At 36.7% G+C, this 23379-nt stretch overlaps 1 protein-coding gene across 1 annotated transcript; it reads right to left on the reverse strand.

The window, feature by feature from the left end:
- Positions 1–1812: 1812 nt before the first annotated feature.
- Positions 1813–22196, reverse strand: LOC100373517 (enhancer of mRNA-decapping protein 3-like). The gene is made up of 7 exons (XM_085507271.1): positions 22086–22196; positions 14489–14671; positions 9145–9740; positions 8206–8544; positions 3736–3889; positions 3042–3259; positions 1813–2679 (listed from the first exon to the last, which is right to left on the reverse strand). Exons 2-7 carry the CDS (start codon positions 14650–14652, stop codon positions 2354–2356), a joined length of 1797 nt encoding a protein of 598 aa, XP_085363397.1. The 5' UTR covers positions 14653–14671; positions 22086–22196; the 3' UTR covers positions 1813–2353.
- Between the last annotated feature and the right edge of the window lie 1183 nt (positions 22197–23379).

Here is a 23379-nt window from a genome sequence, read left to right on the forward strand (position 1 = left end):
ACCCAATTAACCAACCCCTTCTGATGATCACAACCGAAATTACTCTCCCTCTTTGACAGCAAATTTCAAATTTAAACCCCTACATGACTAACAAAGTCTCCCAAACCCATTCATTGATCTATTTTACAATGAAAAGCTACAACAAACATTAAAATGGAGAAAAGCCTAATATAAACCCAATGACACCACTGACAAGCTAGTCAAAACATTTATAATCAAACAGTACAATATGTAGTCAACATTTTGTACTTAGCAGTCACATTTGTGACAGGGAGAGATTTTTTTTTACATGTGACTTGCTTGCTGTAAAATACATATATTTTCACTGAAGGAAAAACAATGTGGTATGTTGTGCATCATTTTCATTGATATCATACAAACAATGATCTGTTTTACATACCAGATTTCATTTCTGAAGTGAAGTTACAGTAAGTGCCTCACAATGGTTACACAAGTATTTACATATTTACAACACAAATCTCTGTACATATCCACACAGACCTCTATCAGTACTGTACACCATAGTTTTAAAAATCGAAAATAGGCGACGGCCACCTTGGCTTAAAAAATATATTTCTTTGCATCTTCTGTAGCACTATTTTGCAGATAGATTAACTAAGAGAAATTATTCTCTGGGTTCCAGCATGACCAAAAAAACGTGTAACCAATTTAGAGTTCAACTGATATAAACATAAGGCAAGAAAATTTATGAAAAAGATTGCAAAGATTTTAAAAAACTATTGCTAAATTAAAAACACCCTCATCAAATACAACATCCACGTTAAAATCCCTCATAAAAATAAATCCCTTTCTAATTTTAAAAATCATGATAAATATACTATCTATAGCTCTGCCCTACCACACAACTAAGCTTTTTCCATTCACATATTAATTTAAGAATGAGTTTTTCAAACTCAACAAAACTAAAGTTGACTGTTTTTACCTTATATCATGTAAGCACACACAAATGTTTTTTTTTTTAAAAAATTATTTAAGGATTTGACTTGTAAAACTTGTTTTATGCAGGTCAAATATCAGTGTGCTTAACACAAAAATCAAGTGATCATTAGGTCACAAAATTGCTGCTTTGCTAAACGTTGTGACAAATGGTCTATAATAGGAAATGAAAAATCAGGAAACCTTTCCCTTATATTTACAACCATGCAAATATCTCTATAGCAAGTAGTGTATCGTAACAATGACAATTGATACACATCATAGAAATAAGTAACCATGACAGCAGACTATTTACAATGAAGTGACTTTTAAAAAAAATTCTGTAATTTTCAATTTAGAATTAAATCTTGAATTTTCTTAAATGTTTTGTTTTCATCATTAAAAAAATGTAAATTTTCAACAAAGATGGCAACATTTTTGGATCAGGAGTCCATTAAATGGCACCCCATGCATGCAACATAAAATAGGGTCTAAACCATCAAAACAACCATTGCTTCAATTTGAATTTGGGATTAATCAATCTTAACTAATTTTGATTTAATTGCCTGCTTAAACCTCCATTGAGAGTCAAAGTGATTGGTATATAACATCAACAGACAATGTGTTAAGGTCTAAAAGTCTACATGTGAAGAATACTGTAATTATGTTAATCTATCACAACATGCTAGGAACACACTGGTCTTACTGAACATATGGCATGATTACCCCACCGCATTCCCTCTCTCCATCCAGGAAATATAACCTGTCATCTAATTAATATTTTCCAAAACATGGCAAGATATTCACACAGAGGCTGTGTCTGATATTATCTTGCGAATTGAAATGTTTTCATAGTTTCTTGTTAATTAAAAGGGCTTATTTTCGTTTCATTTATTAAGTCTATAGTTTATAGAAACAAGACTAGAATCAGTGACATGTGTATGACAACGTTGGTCCCAACAGGCACCAAGGCTAATTTGCATATGTAGATGGTTGATCCTTGGAAATTGTACCATGGCATTATGAACAGTTATTGGGAGAACACTGCATTCCAGTGTGTGTGAACAGAGTTGATCAAGACTGGGAAAATAAGCCTCTCTGATAGCAAAGTTCCTGAAACAAATTTATCCAATGGTCGAAATTAAGTGTATCCAAAGATATTCAGCTTCCATTCAATGATGGTAAACTGTATTGCACAGTACAAGGCGCAATATTTAGGGCAAGTCACAGGGCTTGAACAGTATTGTGAGGTGCCCATTTCAATTGTCTTTGCATATTGGAATAATATCAAAGGGCACCAAGCCCTGGAGTCAAAATGCGCAAACAAATACTATTATTATTAAGAATACTACAAAATTCTTGAAAATGTTTCTTTCAGAGTACTGCAACATTGCAACATACACTGGATATTACACTGCTATACTTTGTCAAGCAGTATGTAAAATTTACCACAGAATGGTGATACATACTGAATAGCAAACTCTGAGAAGACTTTCTTTGGTATACCAACATCACAGAGGTACACTGTTCCTACATTGGATGTGATTGATAGAGGTAGGCCTACAGCTAAGGTAAATCTGGTCTCTATTTGTTGTACGCAAGGTGGATCAAGACTCAGCACTGGTGCTTTGTTGTTGTTTGCCCACTCTGTCACATCTTTATACCACTGTTGATCACTCAAAAACGATTTTTCCTGACAATCTAAAGCGTTGATGATCAGGTCAACTGTACAATTGGATAAGTCTGCAAATTGAAAATGACAAGCTTTATCATCAAGATCTGTGCAACATGACAGGAACCATAGGTTTCTCAACTCTAAACAAAACCAATACAATGTGATGCAATAAAGTACCAGAATATCACCAATCTCTGAGTAGATACACAACATTGTGGTTTGAATTTACGTCCAAGCAATAGAGTCACTCAAGACATTTACACTCAATTTATATATTTGCATATCATCACAAGACTTTTTTCTAAAAAGTGGTGGTTCAAGTAATCTAGATAAATGTATCTGAATTTATTTTCCCTTGTTGTCAGAATATTTGTTGCAGGACACATCCAGGCAAAATTATTTTGGACCTTTCGCTCAGTGCTATACCTACCTTTTATGCAAGATATCATACTTCCTTCAGTGAGCTTGTATATTTCAACTTCCGTCATCAGACATTCCATCATTTTAACAAAACTTGGCAGGAAAACAATAACATCCACTCCTTGATTTGCTAGATGTCTGGCACAATTCACTCCCTGAGCCCCTTGTAAATGAGGTCCACATAACACAACAATTGTTGGTCTCTGGTGCACATTTTCAAGGCTTAGCCTGGGGAAAGCAACCAATAATAGATTACATGTAATTACACATCTTACAATGAGGGGATGAGCTTTGCCATGCTATATTCACACTAGTCTACAAGTTTTTAGTAAAATGTAGATCTTTGCAAAAAACAACTTAATTAGAGCCTACAGAATATTGAATGAAAATATTTCAAATGTCCAAAGACTTCAGTAATTACTTTTTAACTTTATTTAGTGAATTCAGAAAAAATGTCCGGTTTTCATCAGACATAACATAGCAGTGTTATTGCTTTATAGGTTTTAGTAGATAAGACAGTTTACATGTATTCTGTACAATGATATATGATGGCTGATATGTGACTTTTGCTTTTAGTGTCAACTACACTGTATTGCACAGAAATACAAGGGAAACCAAATTCAGGACTAAACAAGCTTTGTAATCAGATTCCGGAAGAATACATTGTTGTGATATATACAGTTAACTGGCACTAGATTTAATACCTGCTTGCACCACCAAGATTTGCCACTGCAACCTGACTTGCAGCTAGACCTACTAGCTCTGTCCTTTTCTCACAGCTCAGGCCACACTTTTCTGCAGCTGAGAATATTCGCGATCTCAAATCACTGGCTATAACAGGAATATGTGATCCATTGGCTGTCAAAACAAAACAGGTGCCATAAAATTACAAAAAAATTAATATAAATTTCATCCTGATTATATTAGTACAGTAGATTGTACAGGAAGTCAGAACTTGATAGCCTAACATGAACATTTAGCTTTTACCCAGAATTGGTGCAAGATGCTGAATTGTTAGATTTACGGACATCGAGTTATGAAAACATCAAGTTACAAAAATGATCACGCTCATATTTCATAAACCATGTCCACTTTTGTGATAGTCAAAATTGTAACTCGATGTCCAATTAAAAATTAACAGAACAGTCATTCGTCTATGGCAGAGGTATTACAGGGATGGAAGTAATTATTTGAGTTGATAAACAACGCACAAATATACGTAACATCCAGGTACTTTTAAAGACACTGACATGTTATCGTCTGATTATTTAAGGTTTGATTGAGAAAGCGTGTTTGTGTAGTGTTTCTGATTGGTCTGTTATGAGTATAGTGCTCGCGAAATAATTACAGTCTCTGGGGAAACACTGGTTTCTAGACAAAAAAACCACAAGTTTTCTGGAATTCGTGTTAGAACCCTACGCATTCGAGCCTGAATACCATAGGGTCTGGTTTTGGCGTCACTCTAATTTAGGAGAACAGTGAAAGGCCTTAATTTGGTATTAAAATAGGGGTCACGAAAAAAAATCTCAAGATGACTAGTTTCACAAGTGAACAAGTCATTGTCAATGACACGTCCCCGTTCCGTTCATATTTGAGTGACATATACATTCAAAGCAGATCATGACCGAAATGCACCTGCATATGTACAACACATTGTGCTAAATCTGAACAAAATCCATCCATGCATGACTGAGATCCGGTTCTGGAATTGTGAAAATACGTGATTTTGATGCATTTTCGGCCTTAAAATGGCCATCATTCCGCTATTGTTAAGCAGATCATGAAACAAATGCACATATCTATTTGTGACATGATGTACCATGTGTGTGTGAAGTTTGAACTTGATCAATCCAGACATGTCTTGGATACGAATCCAGAACTGAATTCTTTAACAAAATGGCCGCCAGTCGGCCATTTCGAACTTGATCCGAAAAAAAAAAAGACGTGCATCAAGGTCCTATTATGTTTAATGTATGTACCAAATTTGAACAAAATCCATCGATGCATAACTGAGATACGGGTCCGGAATGGTGAAAATGTGCGATTTCAATGCATTTTCGGCCTTAAAGCGGCCCCCATTTGGCTATCGTTAATGAGATCATGAAACAAATGCACATACATATTTGTGACATGATGTACCTTGTGTGTGTGAAGTTTGAACTTGATCAATCCAGACATGTCTCGGATACGGATCCAGAACTGAATTCTTTAAAACAAAATGACCGCCAGTCGGCTATTTCGAACTTGATCCGAAAAAAAAAATGACGTGCATCAAGGTCCTATTATGTTTAATGTATGTACCAAATTTGAATGAAATCCGTCCATGCATAACTGAGATCCGGGTCCGGAATGGTGAAAATGTGCGATTTCAATGCATTTTCGGCCTTAAAGCGGCCGCCATTTGGCTATCGTTAATGAGATCATGAAACAAATGCACATACATATTTGTGACATGATGTACCTTGTGTGTGTGAAGTTTGAACTCGATCAATCCAAGCATGTCTCAGATACGGATCCAGAACTGAATTCTTTAAAACAAAATGGCCGCCAGTCGGCCATTTCGAACCCGATCCAAAAAAAAAAATGACGTGCATCAAGGTCCTATTATGTTTAATGTATGTACCAAATTTGAACAAAATCCGTCCATGCATAACTGAGATCCGGGTCCGGAATAGTGAAAATGTGCGATTTTGATGCATTTTCGGCCTTAAAATGGCCGCTATTCGGCTATCGTTAATGAGATCATGAAACAAATGCACATACATATTTGTGACATAATGTACCTTGTGTGTGTGAAGTTTGAACTTGATCAATCCAGACATGTCTCGGATACGGATCCAGAACTGAATTCTTTAAAACAAAATGGCCGCCAGTCAGCTATTTCGAACTTGATCCGAAAAAAAAAATGACGTGCATCAAGGTCCTATTATGTTTAATGTATGTACCAAATTTGAACAAAATCCGTCCATGCATAACTGAGATCCGGGTCCGGAATGGTGAAAATGTGCGATTTTGATGCATTTTCGGCCTTAAAATGGCCGCTATTCGGCTATCGTTAATCGGATCATGAAAAAAATGCATGTGCATATGTCCCATATAATGTGTGATGTATGAGTGAAGTTTGAACTTAATCGGTCCATGCATGTTCGAGATACAGGTGATCACGGACGCACGGACGCACGGACGCACACAGGGCAAAACATAAGTCCCCGTTTTCGGACTGCGTCCGAACGGGGACTAATAACTCACGGTTTTCGAAGTGTCGCAATCGTTGATTATTACTCAGTAGTGATTATAATAACAAAAAATAAATTTGTTGAATTGTTATGAAATGCAAGTAAAATTCAACTGAGTTTCATCTTAAAAGCCCATGTATACTATAAATACGCTCCTAAACAATAGGAAATATTTCCTTGCTTGTTACGCTGTAGTAAACAGCTCCAGCAAAGCTCCAGTAAAGACATGTTTTCTCAAACTTACAGGTCGATTATGTTGTGCCAAAGTGGATGCATGGGACCATGAATACCACAGCAGTGACTGTGTGTAGTATTTATGACAATAAAAAGTGTACACGCTGTGATTTTGGCGAACAAAAGTAAAAAATATGAACCGGGGAAAGGGACGTGCTACTAATCTCGAATAATTAACTACTGTCATCAAAGTCACGTGATGCTGGACCACTGAAACAGGATACGTCATAGGTTATGCAAGTGATTAACACCATGCATTAGAATAGCCACACCTCCAATTCACACTTGCCCAGGGCAAGTGAATTGTGCCCTTAAGTGAATGATTTCGGTCGCGTGTGGACACCCGATGTGGTACAATATCCGCCATGTTTTTCCATACACGAGATAAAACAAGATGTTTTTTGACCTGGTAAGTCAAGTGGCTAATTAACCAATCAAAATGATGCATTGTTGCCAACATGTTCAAATTATAATAGCTCATTTAAATATTTTAACGACAATTCAGCAACTTCATGGCAAACGCAACACGGAAGAGATTTACTGATGTTGTAGTACGATCTTTTGGCTTTGATTTTGGTGGGAAAACGGCAAAATTTAAATCAAAAAAATTTGTTGTTTTCAAAAGTTAAACTGAGCATTGAAGAATTTTTTTTTTTATTTTTTCACCAGCACATTGTCAAAACAAATTAGCCATAGCCCTGAGACTGTATCAGTTAAACAAACTTCGAATTACAGGAAATATACAACATTCAACAAAAATATAAGTTGCCAGTAAAGCCATACTGACTTAAATTTATGGATGACATCAGCGCGCGCATCAGTTTTTGCCTGTTTTCAAAAACAAAACAAAAACAAAAAAAAATCTTCGACAACAAGTCTCCACAGATCGGTTTTCTGTCCGGAACTTTGCGACTCATATTGTCGCAAAGCGCCGGCTTGTCGTAAAACTTGTTTTGGACTACTTCAAAACGTGCCAATTTTGTCGTAAATGATCTTCTGCATATGCGTATTGCGTTGCCGGGAATTCCAACATGGCAACCACGCCACCAAAATACGTGTGCATAAAAGTTCAGAGGAAAAACGGAGTAATTGTTGTAGACTGGTACGCAATTGACTTCGGCCAGGGAGATGTGACATTTACACAGCTCTACGAGAGATTGATAGCGGCAAGCGAGTTTCGCCTTGACAACTTTAAGGACATATTGTCCAGAGTGGCTGTCCTGCATTTCTTCTGCAACGATGAGAAATGGGAGAGGAGTGGAGGTGTATGGTGGCCTAAAAGTCCAGCCCAGGATGGACGCGACCACGAGTCGGCGCCAACAAGATTCGAAAGCCAACTGTTCAGTCAAAATCAAAGCAGTTAGCCAATTCGCTAGCGAGTTTGCAAATTGGCTGCCCCAATACTTCTGAGACTTGCTGTAACTCAGATCCTAGTTTTGTAAAAATGAAGAAAAGAAAATAACCCATGATATTTTTCATAATTTGTGTTATATATTGTAGAAGAAAAATATTCTCTGGGTTTAATTTCAGCGGATTTGATGTTACAGGTTCTAAATTCACAGGAAACAAAACATTCTATTGTTAAATTTGAATAGCCACTAGGTTTTTATTTCAAAATTAAAACCAAGTAATAATTAAGCTGACTGCTCTATACAATAATTATACTAGGGAGTGACTCAAAATATGTGAATAATCAAAACTAACCTGTCTTATAATAATGCTGTCCAGTACTAGGTGGTACTATAATATCTTTCAAAGCACATGGATCTGGTTGCAAAATATTTTCATCAAATCGATAATTCTTCTTTTTCTTATTCAGCTTTTCCAGTGTTATATCATCATGAGATGTGGTTTTATTGATTTCTTCAAAAACAGCAGCCTTGTCAAAAAGGCCTAAATTGTACTCAAAATCAAACTCTGCCAAGTAGGAATCATCTATTGGTGCACTAAAACAAGCCATGTCTTTGACCTTCATTTTGTGACCATTTCTTGGATCTATCACCCGAGGTGAACTTGGCTTTCTCCTGACATCACTAGACCCTACTACAAGAAACAACATATTTCAAGGATTATGCATGAAAATAATAATGTCTATTTTACGAATTTAAAACTTTTTCACCAATTTGTGTTTTAGGAAATTCAAAATGATAAAATTGCATACAATTATTTCATTTCATCTTTTTTATTTAAAAAATTCAAGTGTTAACATGTGGTCAAATTGAAATAGCTCTGATAGCTTTTTTGATACTTGTTACAAAGGGGAAATGGAATGTGCCCATCTAAAAACAATATCGGAATAAAAGACAGTCAGTAGCCACATAATTTTAGTCTCTTGTTTGGTGATTATTTTATTGTTATTTTGTAAATTACGAGTGGACAGGTTTGTTGAAATTCAGATGAAATTTTGTACCTGTGTAAAACATGAAGTCCTGTCTGAAAATGACAGGTGGCAAGCTTAAAAGCCAGAATACGACTTTGTGTACAACTCTTAGTAAGTCTTTCATAACTAGATTTGCCATTTGGATTTGCTCTGCTACATTTAATATGTGGTAATATATTTTCATTTTGAAATTTCCAAAAAATTACCATGTACCGGTAATACTAGATATTAACATTTTGCCAGCAACATGTGAATATAAGTACCTGAATTAATCCTCTGTCTGACATAAGCTTGAGTTGGACTCTCATCACCTTTCAGTGTTTGTGGTCTGCCTCCAGTCAGTTCAAAACTATCTCCTAGAACCAGACCATTACTCAAATCATCTTTCTTTGGTGTCATTTTCACACAAGAAATATCACTACTACCTAGTTTGTGGCTACTGCTACTACCATTCTGACGTACACCATTCTCCACACAACCTTTATAAGAGTCAGACAGTTTGCTTGGGGCAGTGTCTGATCTCCGGAGAAAGTCTGACTTTTTAGACTTTCCTCCATTTTGGCTTTTATCTCCATAACTATGTGACTTCTCTCCATGCAGTTTAATGTTACTACAACTCTGCTGAAAGGTACCGTTGGAGACCTTTTTAGGTAAAATACTGACTCCATTATGGAATGCTGCATTGTTATTCTCCGATATGATCTCACTTTTTCCTTTCTTGATATCTGCAGAGTCTAAACTACATCCTTTCTTTGGTGTTCTCACACTGTAGTTCTTTTTTTTCCTCTCCCGCTCCTTTTCTTCCTCAACAACAGCTTCAGCTGTTTTCAATAGTTTAAGATCTTTGATATCAATTGCACTGAAAGCAAACAGAGAAGAAATTGAATGTCAAAATGCAAATAAACAAAAATGTGGCTAAACAGTAGAATATGCAAGTAAATATTTATGTTTAAAATATTAAATTACAAATACATTCATTAATTTTCAGTGACCTTTCCCATCAGCATTCAAAATTAGTCTGAGCACTTCAGCTACTGTGTGTCTCTATAAATTGTGAGTTTTGTAGTGTTAATTTAAGAGTCCATGCCATTTGTCCTCACATTTAACAGTACACACTGCCAGTAATTAATTCAGATAACATTTTGAAAGTATGCTATGACCAAACTCTGGTTTAATCTATGGGTACATAAAAATACAAAGTGAGAAACTACTTTCATGTTAAAATTATATTATTAGATGGAAGTAGTGTTAGAAATGTGCTTAACCCAAGTAAAGAACAAGTTCGCGAAATAATTACTCAAAGCGATATACAGTCAAACCTGTGTTAACAGCCAAATGGATACAGCGGCCACCTGCCTATAGCGGGCGCAACCAAACAGTCCCTACGAAATTTACATGTAAAACACCCTGTATAAAGCAGCCACCTGTCTAACGCGGCCAACGGCAGTGATCAGTTGTTCAGATGAACCAGTGTTCTCCCAAGGCCTTTCAAGCACTGCGGGCCCGCGTCGCTTAGACAAACAGCCGCGTCGCTTTTGTTTCGCCCGTGATCCTTGAAATCCTGCCCACGATGCTTATTCACGTTGTATTGTTTACAAGTGTCTGCCTCGTCTAGCACATCTTTAAAACAATAACATGTATTGATCGAAAGGTAATCCCGCCTTTGTACATAGTTAGCCTTACAAAAATAAAGAAGTTACCAAGTCTATCAAGGGTGCGGAGCAGGCAAACCCAAAATACTAGGGTAGTAATAATTTCCCCATTGCGTCGGGATGGTCTATCCCGAGTTGCTGCACTGCGATTAATTGCGTTTTTACTACTTCATCGCCAGTGACACTAATTACCAAGAATTAAAAAAACAAGTGAAATTAAGTCGCAAATAAATCGAAGTAAAAATTATTCAACTGCAGACGAGACGGACAAGGAAAAAACGAACCCTGACCTCTAGAAATACCTCATTCATAGTACGTCATTACCGAGGAACGCCACCCTAAGGCGACGTAACGCATGTAGTGACATCACAACCGATGCATGCTGGGTTACAACGAAGATTAGCTTCGGCAATTATGTTTTATTCAGTTTACCACGTACGGCCAACACACCGTACCGATGGCCATGGAACGCCAACAACATAATTAAGAATTAATGTTTTGTTGAAATATGTATACCATGTAAATAACAGAAGTGCTTTTCACCTGAGGTTTTGTTCAATGAATCAAGCAGCCACAACGATGATGACCCACAAACGTTTTGTGAATCGCTGGGGCACAGTCCGCCAGGGTGAATTGGGATGCAGACGGTAAATCCTTGATCGAATTGATTACCAACAAAAAAACGTAACAACTCACTTGTTATTTAGTATCAATATTTATTCACTTTGAACTCCTATAAATATCGACAAATGTGCATGTATCTGGAACTGATAGCAAAAAGAAAAAAGTCAACGCAACGGCCATGCCTGTTATCCATCCAAATAAATAATGCTAATTAGTTTTGCGCATGTGCGTTCTTGTTCTTCCGGGGTTATGATAACTCAGGTCAAAAAGTAGAGTCGCTTCCTTTACTGTGTATCGATCACTGTGAGGGAATGTGTGTGCAGTATCGTCTTGTTGTCCAACTAAATTCGTTCAACAATTTTTGTTTTGGTCGCTACTGTCTTGGTACATGTAACAATAGATGCTTTTAACAATGATGTTGAATTGACGTCAGTTCGCCGGCCAAAGTCACCAGGCATATTTCACACGTTTCTATTGTTGCAGCAGTACGATGACATGGAAGTTGCCCAGATTTTGATTGTGCAAAGTAATGTTTGATTTTGCAAGTGAGGTAGGTCAGGAAGATTTTTGAAAAAAATAAAGAATTTGCTATAGCCCAGAGACATTCCGAGACAGTTACGAGACACAATAAATATTAAAAGAAACATACAAATTCAGAATAGCTAAGCAAAGCAAGCTGAGTGATTTCTTAGTAGGAAATGATACTAAAACTGCTGCTGAACATGAACTTTATTGTACAAATCTTCGAACATTTAACTTTCGATACTACTCAATATTGTTCGATGATTTTAATTTACATAATACAATTTAAAATTGAACAAGTCATTGAAAATGACACAGTCCCGAGCTCCTCGTTAAATTTTTGAAAGTTCTCTGTGCTTGTCATATTAAAGCGAAGGGGTTGTCGCGAGAGTGTCCTTGAAACTTGTCGTATACAACAGATTGTTTATTTACATCAAAACACGTGCCAAAAATAAAAACAGCTGTTATTCGGCCATCTTTGATCTGATTATGAAACACACTGATATGTATGATGTATGTGCCAAATACGAATGAAAATGGTACATAAATTGTGGAAATATAGAGTAAGGCCAAAAAGTCAGATGGCTGTCAATCGGCCATCCTTGACCAGATTTTGAAACAAATTGTCATGGACATGCATCCTAACATGTATAAAGTATGTGCCAAATTTGAATGAAAACTGACAGAGCACGTCCAAGATACCGCATAAAAAACAAAAACAAGATGCCTGCCAGTCGACCATCATTGATCCAATTGCGAAATAAATCGTCATGGACATGTATCCTAACATGTATAAACTATGTACCAAGTTTGAATGAAAACTGACAAAGAATGTCCAAAATACAACATTTTCAAAAAACAAGACAGGGTTCTCCACGAGGGGTTTTTACAGGGCGCCGCGCCCTGTTATCTGAAATTGGCGCCCTCTTTAAATTGTCAGCGCCCTGTTATATTTCCTGTGCGCCCTGCATGGTCCCAGACAAAGAATTGTTTACAAAACAGGCCATCACTCATTGTCTTCCGAAGATGATTCATCGTGCTCAGGGTAACTGGTTCATTGTTTTAAGGTGCAACTGTGAAAATTCCAGTTTGTTATCGTAGCAGGTCACCGTGAGGTGATAACACCACTAAACAAAAAGTTACAAGTTTATTCAACACGATTAAAAATGAACATGTGGCCTAGAAAAGTGCATCACTGTACCCATATTTTTACTGCCAGGGTGACGTCAAATATATAAAATCATTATCGGTAAAACCATTCGTTAAACATAAGGTCTATGGTTAAAACTAAGTTCACGCCGTGACTAGGTAGCGACAACATCGTCACCGCCGAGTGGAACAAAGACAGCAACCGGGCAGCTATGTACTTGCATGGTCGGTAAACGACCAGCGCAGCCGACGTACCATCACAGACATTGCTGATCACCAAGAAGTCCACACGAATGCTTGTTTGAACATGTAAATGTTTATATTTAAATGTCACTATTTAAAGTTGAATTTTCTTTAAATCACGATTTAAAAACCCCGGTAAAACGGCCATGCTTTCAACTCGCATCATAAGTGGAGGAAATAAATTTACTTGTGTTCTTTTATAACAAATATTCTGATTGGTTGTTTTTCGCGTCAATGCTTTGGCCAATCAAAAGCATCGTTACATAGTATCAGGGTGCACACAGTAAAATGAACTGTTTCCGGGTCATAGCTGTTTTCAACGAAGCAGAAATCAACAAACTTTCGATTCTAATGAAAATTATTCTTTTAAGTATGTATTTGTTTTTTTATACCTAATTCTATTATTTTTGATAGTAACTTAACTGCAGATCGAAAATCTTCTATTGTGTACATTTTATTTCGTTTGATCACCTTGGTTTTTTAATGAACCAATTACGAATGTTTGTGCGACATACATTTTATTTTGCTTCGTCCAAATATAAATCATAAATATAAATTTTTGATAAAAATTAAATAAAGCATGTATGTATCTATTTGGGAAAATAAATTAACAAACTTGTTACGTCTTTTTCTGGACACGATCATTACTTGTAAACAACTGAAGTCGCCGCTTGAGGAATCGTGCAGCTAAAATCAGCTGATTGTACGTGCTGACGTTTAATTAATAATAGCTCTTCAAAATTCCTAATCATTTTGTAATAATAAATATATATTATGCATATGTAATAATATGTAGATTAATAGATTTTTTGGTTTCCATTTTTCAACATCCTTGCCAATGATGCTCGTTACAAATGTGCCACGCCCACTTCACATTGGCGCGCCCTGTTTAATTTTCAAACCGTGGAGAACCCTGCAAGATGGCTGCCAGTCGGCCATTTTGAATCGAATCGCTAAACCACTGCATGTGCATATGTCTCACATAAAGTACTAGGTCCAAGGGATTCTGAGATATGACTCTGGATGGACGCAACGAACGGACGAAGACCGAATTATAAGTCCCCGTTTTCGGACTTTGTCCGAACGGGGACTAATAAAAAATCAACATTTTTTATTTGTAATAAAGTGTTCGAATACTGTGTACAGTAGTGTGATGGTGTGTGTCAAATGGAGTTATGAGATCTGTTTTAATACATTAATTCAATGCCTAATTAATATTCATGCATAAATTAGTAAACCTGTATAGAAAGGCCACCTGTCTATAAAGGCCAAAATCTTGAAGTCCCATGGGTGGCCACTATAACAGGTTTGACTGTAATTGAAACCAATATTGATCATTGTCAAAGACTAAATAACAGGTTGAACACAGCATATATGTATCCCTAAGTTACTAAGCAGACCAATGTTTGAAGTATACCTGATAGTCAGTTCTGGAACAGTACATTTCACTCCATTACGAAATGCTTTTTGGAGAGATATCGTTTGCTGGGTCTTATCCACCATAGAAACATGGCCTTGATATGTGCCTAAAATATCTCCACAGTGTAGAGATACAACACAGCCAACAAATGCTTCGGACATCTTTGCAAATTGCCCCAAACTGAAATAACAAAATTGCATAAGTTAAGTTTACATGAAGATCAACAAACAATACAGACAAACCATGTGACGCATGCCAAAATTGGAAATTCATCTAATAACAATGAATTTAGTTTGAAAACCAAATCTACTGCAAATTCTTTGTTATTAATGTTCTTATTTTGGGGAAAACTGACATCTTTAGATACTAATAAACAATGTTTTAACAAGCATGGCCAGCACATGATCAAATTGACCTCATACACTATACCTGTCAGAGTTCTCCCCAGACTCCATGCAAAGCATTGTTGCTAATTTGCATAACAATACATCAAATTTGCATAATAGCTAGTTTCCCCAACACTGTGATGCAATAGCTACAATAAAGAAAAGATATTGTATATCTCATTTATTTTATATCATTTTACTTCATTGTATTTTATGTGTGCATCAAGTCAAATAAAGTTAGAAATAGAACAACCAAAAATTGGAAATACTAGCCAGTCAGTGAATATATCGTTATCCATGGAGGTAACTGGTTCATCATGATTTTGTGCCATGTCACTTGTCAGTTCATATGACATGGGGAACAACGTTTTTTGGTTAAATTTGTAAAGTCTGCCAGATTGCGGGTTATCAAAATATGAAGCAGTGTTCTCCACAAATAAAATTTAAAGAGGGGCACTAATTTGCATATAATTAGCATGTATATAATTTGCATATAATTAGCATACCAATCAATCAAACCTTTCGAAGAAAATCCTTAGAACATTTATATTTACATCAACCTCAAATACTGTGTACAAGTACTATATCAATGTTCTTGAATTATTTTGACCAATAAATTAAACCACTTGATGTAAAAAAAAATATCAATTTTGACAGATGTTACTAAATAAAATGAAACAAAATAATTGTATTTGGCGCACAAGGGTCATTAATGTGATTTTTTTGGAGAAAGATGCACGGTCTACTTTTTAATCCAGCTAGAAAAAAATGTATACAATTTTAGATTAGCTACTGCAATAGTTTCTTTCGTTTTGAGTGGTCCAACTGATGGCGTTGAAAGTCGGTGTAGGTGGAAAATATAAGCCCCCTCAAAGTATTTGATGATAATTTTTTGAAAAATTTGAACCCCAAATGAGGGCCTACCTGCTGTGAAACTGCCCAGGGCGATTTTTCGGATGGGCGAATTTACGATAGAATTTGGTAATAGACAGTTTGTGTCTGTGGATGGACTCTGTAGATTTGTCATTTAAGGTCATGGAGGTAAAACAAAATAAAAGATCTTTTTTACCTCCACGGGTAGATACATACCTTAGCCATAAAAAATTAGTTACCGTTCATTTTGATAATTTTTCCTATACTTACACTTACAACTGTTTCCTAACATATAAATAAACATGAATGCATCCTTAAAACATAAGCAAAACGCAATAAAATTGTTTTTACATTCCAGTAAGCTACATGTAACCATAAACCCGATATGTGTTTCTTTTGAAATAAATAAACGTCAAGTTTTCAAATAAGCTCCAAAAAAATTATTCTAATTTATTAAGCATTGATTCATGCTTATTCAAGCAATTTTCAAGAAAATTTCTTTACGTAATCTTGGCAAGTGCCATCATAGACAATACTAGCCTGTCACTAATACAAGCTTTTTGCAAGCTTTGCTTCAAGTATTTCCCCTTTCCTTGCATATTTATACATAGTATTATTTTTTTTCTGTGAGTGTGTATTTAAAAAAATATTCAAAGAAATAAACAAATTGTCATAATGTCTAATGTGAAATCATGCTAATCTTAGGGGTAACACCAACAGCCAAGAGGCTGAACACAAAACACGACTATCTGGGATGACGTCAGTAACGTATCGATGTACCTTAAGGTAGCGAGAAGGTTTTGTGACGTTTTTAAATAAAACATTCTCTGTCTGTTGTCTCCTTCAGAACAGTAATTTAGGTTATATATATCAAAAGACTAAGTATAGAGGTGCAAGTTCGCACAAACTGGACAGACATTGTTTACATAATTATCACGTGACATCAAAAATGGCGAACCTTGTAAAAATGACTAAGTACGCGATTGCGAGAGCACACTGCGGAATTTCCTGGTGAAATTTAAGTTATGCATTGTTCGTAATCAAGTCCATTGAAATGCGTCTCCGATAATCAAAAGACCTATTATTCCGATTTCTATGCAGGTTTGTTTTTTTGTCCCCAAGTTATTTCATACTTGGCACCTTTAACAGACTATTATTCTGTGACAAAGCATTTTCTTTAAAAACCCAGACATATTTCGCACCATCATTATCTTTTGAACGATAACTGCGAGTTTGAATGTCCTAGTCCGAACGCACTTGATTTGGCGGCGGTCCCAATGAGTCGTTCTCGATCAAAACTTCAACTCGAGAAAAACGCGAAAAACAGTTTTGGTTAATAAAACACTGTAGATTTGCTGCATTATTATAAATATACACTAAAAATGGCCAAACATATTAACCACTGATATCATAGAACTCATAAAGAGTGTCAGATAATGAATAATTTCAAGCTCGAGCACGAAAAATGAAGAAAACTGCTGGCATTTGAGTCCGTACTCCAGGAACGTTCGGGTTTTCCATTGTTATGCAAACGAACAACGAGGGATAATCCTCTGACAAACATTACTGTCTCACTGTACACGCTGACAGTTTACAAACAAGCTAATCCTTCAAGTGTCTCAGATAAGACATCTAATAAAACGGTTTTCATTGTGAAACAAAATGGCCGATGTTTGAAAAAAATTGCTGTGTCAGAGTGCGACACTGAGTGGCAGATTTTTCTTTGCCTCGTCTGTCAACGCTTTCTTTCTTTTCTTCGCCATTGCGTTAGAAAAAAAATGTATTAGTAAAATAGAATATTGACTTGGAAAATAAAACGATTTAAAAGAAAGTTGTGCAAAGTTACAGTACTCCTTTCGCACAACCTCCCGCCCGCTTCCGCTTTCCAATCACCTTTTCTCTCGCTTTTGCGGCCGCTTGTTGAATTCGACCGGACAATTTCCGTTTTATTTTCGACCGCGCAAACCCCGAAATATCACCGCCCACCTGCTCGCTCGCGCGCATTTAAAATTCGGACTAACAGAATAATTTCCGAGGTTCACATTGTCTTATAATTGTCTTTCTGGTTTTTATAGATGTTGAACAGCTGACAAAAGTTCAAATACTTTTTGTTTTAACTATATATAACTATATGCACGCAACCTGACCCTTTGACCTCGATTTGGCTTGGACTGAATATTTTATTTTAAACAATATTCTGACGTGAAATACAAAATGTATTTCAACACAAGTACGACAGGGTTGTCTGGGGTTTCTTTCCTGATTGTTGAGTCTTCGCAATGTGTTTTGTATAATTATTGTTGTTTTCCCCCGATGCTGAAGGACCGTAAAGCTAAATGGCAGTTACATGCATGAGCTGAGTGAAAGAAAATATTTCTAAGCCTAAAATAAAACCTAATATTACACCTCTTTGTGTATTTGTTAATTTTACATATGTTTGTCATGACAGTATGTTTGTAAATATCTAGAAAAATCTTGTCTTTCATTGATAATTTCGATTGTTTGTTTGGAATGTCGATCCCCGTTGGTTTCTCCATACTGAGTTTAGGAAGGGCGTCGATCAACACCGTGACAATCAGCCGAGAGAAGACAAACATTGACCGTAATTCATGGAGATCATGTCCGTAATTTGTGGGCTGAAACCCCAAATAATTAATCAACTTCAGCTAGCCATTTCTTACCTTGAAATAAAAAAATAAAAATTCGAAGAGCATCGGGGAAAATATTAATAATCATCCTTATCAATCGCTTGCTTTATTTTATTCGAATTCATGAAGTTCACGATTTTTTTAACATTTGTTGGCAACTTCCGCGCTAAAAATGATTGAAAATGTGGGTGTGGTTATTTTGCAAAGTCCTGTTGATAATACGGACAAATATGGTTCTGTGACCCAGTTCGTGCTCCGATCAGGTGACCCTCAGCCAATCAATGATGTTGTAACAAAGCATATTTGACGATAATTGAAGGGTCGTCGTACAATCCAATCACCGGCGTCGATTCACATAGTTGTTTGTGCTGTGACAGGCTTCAAAATTATTTGCTGAAAAACATATATTTTGACGAACTGATGGAATTTGACCTTAGTTCAAAAAGAAAATACTAGGCTATGATACATTAGAGCTCACGCGAATCAGTTTTCTCTGCAAGTTGTGAAATAAAGTAAACCAGAGTAGCGTCGATGATTTTCAGTCCTGAAGGACTTTGAATTGTTCATCGACTGGCCACCAAATAGTTATGGCTATAACTAAATTTGACACGTTTTTCATTTAAGCCCAATAAATTATTCATACATGTCAAGCTCTGTTTGATTTTTTCAGGGCATGTGGCCGTTTTTAGTCGAAAATATTTTTTGTGGGAACACTTTTGCGGTACGTATACGGTATAGACCGAGCTCATTCAATGATCGTGACTTAATTTTAAAAATTGAATGTCAAATTTTACCAGACGTGGACCGATGTGGATTCGATATCGTTATTTTTGGAATTAATCACTAACATTTCCTCGTTTCTCTGCTCTGTCAAAAGGAGTTACCTAGGCTTTTTTTCACGTAACTGTCTCAGGGTTCTCCACGGTTTGAAAATTAAACAGGGCGCGCCAATGTGAAGTGGGCGTGGCACATTTGTAACGTGCATCATTGGCAAGGATGTTGAAAAATAGAAACCAAAAAATCTATTAATCTACATATTATTACATATGCATAATATATATTTATTATTACAAAATGAATAGGAATTTTGAAGAGCTATTATTAAGTAAACGTCAGCACGTACAATCAGCTGATTTTAGCTGCACGATTCCTCAAGCAGCGACATCAGTTGTTTACAAGTAATGATCGCGTCCAGAAAAAGACGTAACAAGTTTGTTAATTTATTTTCCCAAATAGATACATACATGCTTTATTTAATTATTAGCAAAAATTTATATTGATGATTTATATTTATTTGGACGAAGCAAAATAAAATATATGTCGCACAAACGTTCGTAATTGGTTCATTAAAAAACTTGCATGAATGGCATCAAAAACCAAGGTGATCAAACAACATAAAATATACACAATAGAAGATTTTCGATCTGCAGTTAACAGTTACTATCAAAAATAATAGAATTAGGTATAAAAAAACAAAATACATATTTAAAAGAATAATTTTCATTCGAATCGAAAGTTTGTTGATGTCTGCTTCGTTGAAAACAGCTATGACCCGGAAACAGTTCATTTTACTGTGTGCACCCGGATACTATGTAACGATGCTTTTGATTGGCCAAAGCCACGCATTGACGCGAAAAACAACCAATCAGAATATTTGTTCCAAAAGAACACAAGTAAATTTATTTCTTCCACTTATGATGCGAGTTGAAAGCATGGCCGCTTTACCGGGGTTTTTAAATCGTGATTTAAAGAAAATTCAACTTTAAATAGTGACATTTAAATGTAAACATTTACATGTTCAAGCAAGCATTCGTGTGGACTTCTTGGTGATCAGCAATGTCTGTGATGGTACGTCGGCTGCGCTGGTCGTTTACCGATCATGCAAGTGCATAGCTGCCCGGTTGCTGCCTTTGTTCCACTCGGCGGTGACTATGTTGCCGCTACCTAGTCACGGCGTGAACTTGGTTTTAACCATGGACCTTATGTTTAACGAATGGTTTTACCGATAACGATTTTATATATTTGACGTCACCCTGGCAGTAAAAATATGGGTACGGTAATGCACTTTTCTGGGCCACATGTTCATTTTTAATCGTGTTGAAAAAACTTGTAACTTTTTGTTTGGTGGTGTTATCACCTCACGGTGACCTGCTACGATAACAGACCGGAATTTTCACAGTTGCACCTTAAAACAATGAACCAGTTACCATGAGCACGATGAATCATCTTCGGAAGACAATGAGTGTTGGCCTGTTTTGTAAACAATTCTTTGTATGGGACCATGCAGGGCGCACAGGAAATATAACAGGGCGCTGACAATTTAAACAGGGCGCCAATTTCAGATAACAGGGCGCGGCGCCCTGTAAAAACCCCTCGTGGAGAACCCTGTGTCTCATTAAAATAAAAATATTACATCTAGAACAAGCACCCAAAACACGTAACAAGAAGTCCCAGTTCAGTTGCTTTCACGATACAAGTGTAATACAGCTATTAGATTTGAAGTGTCGTTCAGAATGTAATAATAGTTAATACTAGTTGTATGTTCACACTTTACTATCAAAACCACCATTTCGACCACCCATGTGCCAGTTTTCAGTGTTTGGGCGAGCGGTCAATGTTTTCAATGAGCGAGCGAGCGAAAAAAAAACGCGATTAAAATGCGGTCGGTTTCCGGTCGGACAAGACCGCGTGGTCGGAAATTAAGCGATAAGCGGTCGATGTAAAAGCGGAAGGTTGGACGAAATGAGTACTGTATGACCATGTTTCTCCGACGAAGTCTCGACTGACAATAATGCTGACAATGGACGTTAGATAAACACGCATTGTTTGCAACTGGAAGCTTATCACCCGTTATATCAGAATCGTCAACAACAGAGTATACAGATAAGATGTTATCATTTAATTCCTTCCAAAGATAAACACTATGCAAATATCCACGAAACGGCAGTTGTAGTCTTTTCTGCTAGTGTTTTAAAACACTAATTTGAGCAACGTTATTTCGCAATTTCGATCTTTTGTAAACCTGGGGTGATGTATCAAGGTCTAAAGTAACTGTTTTATCAATTTTTGAAAAATCAAGAAAAAAGTGAAAATTTCCCTTCTCGCTACCTTAAGGTTTCACTCACAAACTAAAAGTTCCCTAAACAAATTAAATGCCAGGAACATAATAGCATTAGCATTCATCGGCGAAATAGACAAATATTTTCCCGGCAGGACGGAAAGCTATCAGTATCCATTTGTTGAGCGCTGCACATTTTAAAGAGTCAAACTTAACATGTAGATAGGATCGGCTATACAAAGTTTATGTGGCGAACAAAGCGTTCCTTCGCTTCGGCAAAACATACACACACTGACGCACGAACTTCGCGCTAGAACACTCGTTTCAACTATGAAAAATCGAAATTACTATTAATTGTTAAATGCCCTATTTTCTATAAATGTTACCGAAACACTCCCTCTACGCAATTAGCACCGGTAAAGATATCGGTATTCTGAATCTATCATTGCGAGATATCAGAGAAGATGAGATCGCGAAATTCAAAACAAAGACATAGATTCAAAAATAGAAACATAACAGTGATGTCTGACGGCAGACAATTTACAGCCAACAATTTCATTTACAAATGCTATCAATTGTTCTTAACTTCGATTGTTATTTTCTTGAATCCATAATCAAAACACTCTTACCTTCAAAATGTTGGATGATGTGAATAGACTGTTTAAATGAAGAAATTTGTTTAACTACAAAACTACCTGGCAAAAACAAAATGGCTTCTTGTATGGTTCTGAAAAGCATGCTGGGTAAATCCATGTGGGAGGACAGATTATTTGAAGGTATCACGCCTCTACGTAATTTACCGGACAATCACAAGTGCTAATAAAAATCCGTTCATTGCCAATCCTCACTCACTGAAAATAAATATAATAAAAAACAATGTTTCCAGTCTTTTCAGGAGTCTCAAAAAACATTTATTGTACCATGTGGAGGGTCCGACTGAGTGACATAATTGAAATGCGCCCTCGTGAGTTACGTTTTTCAGTGGAAATACAATCATAACTTCTGGATTGACATTCATTTTTTGAACGATATAGTGAAAGTAAATATATGAGAAAAAAGGTCATTGGTAGGACCATGTTCAGAGAAGGGCACAATGTTCAGGAAAAGCACAACATTCGGGGGGGGGGCTAAATCAAAGACAATAGAAACTTGTGTACAAAACCTTGGGGAAACCATCAAGCGTTTTTTTTTGTCGACAAGCCAAACAAGCAGCCTGTCAGCTGAGATAGCTCTGCTGTTAGCAATGCACATAGCCTGTCAGCTGAGATAGCTCTGCTGTTAGCAATGCACATAGCCTGTCAGCTGAGATAGCTCTGCTGTTAGCAATGCACATAGCCTGTCAGCTGAGATAGCTCTGCTGTTAGCAATGCACATAGCCTGTCAGCTGAGATAGCTCTGCTGTTAGCAATGCACATAGCCTGTCAGCTGAGATAGCTCTGCTGTTAGCAAAGCACATACAATGTAGCCTGTCAGCTGAGATAGCTCTGCTGTTAATTAGCAATGCACATAGCCTGTCAGCTGAGATAGCTCTGCTGTTAGCAATGCACATAGCCTGTCAGCTGAGATAGCTCTGCTGTTAGCAATGCACATAGCCTGTCAGCTGAGATAGCTCTGCTGTTAGCAATGCACATAGCCTGTCAGCTGAGATAGCTCTGCTGTTAGCAATGCACATAGCCTGTCAGCTGAGATAGCTCTGCTGTTAGCAATGCACATAGCCTGTCAGCTGAGATAGCTCTGCTGTTAGCAATGCACATAGCCTGTCAGCTGAGATAGCTCTGCTGTTAGCAATGCACATAGCCTGTCAGCTGAGATAGCTCCGCTGTTAGCAATGCACATAGCCTGTCAGCTGAGATAGCTCCGCTGTTAGCAATGCACATAGCCTGTCAGCTGAGATAGCTCTGCTGTTAGCAATGCAAATTTCAA

Source organism: Saccoglossus kowalevskii, chromosome 13, assembly GCF_978046115.1.
Source record: "Saccoglossus kowalevskii chromosome 13, keSacKowa6.1, whole genome shotgun sequence".
NCBI lineage: Eukaryota > Metazoa > Hemichordata > Enteropneusta > Harrimaniidae > Saccoglossus > Saccoglossus kowalevskii.

What these genes read in the sequence shown, in the direction of transcription:
- LOC100373517 (XM_085507271.1), bottom strand. Translation starts at nt 14,652, where the DNA reads ATGTCCGAAGCATTTGTTGGCTGTGTTGTATCTCTACACTGTGGAGAT. An exon ending in GTTCCAGAACTGACTATCAG is followed by an intron (nt 9,741 to 14,488) that starts GTATACTTCAAA and finishes GTTTGCTTTCAG; the next exon opens with TGCAATTGATATCAAAGATC. An exon ending in ACAGCATTATTATAAGACAG is followed by an intron (nt 3,890 to 8,205) that starts GTTAGTTTTGAT and finishes TTGTTTTGACAG; the next exon opens with CCAATGGATCACATATTCCT.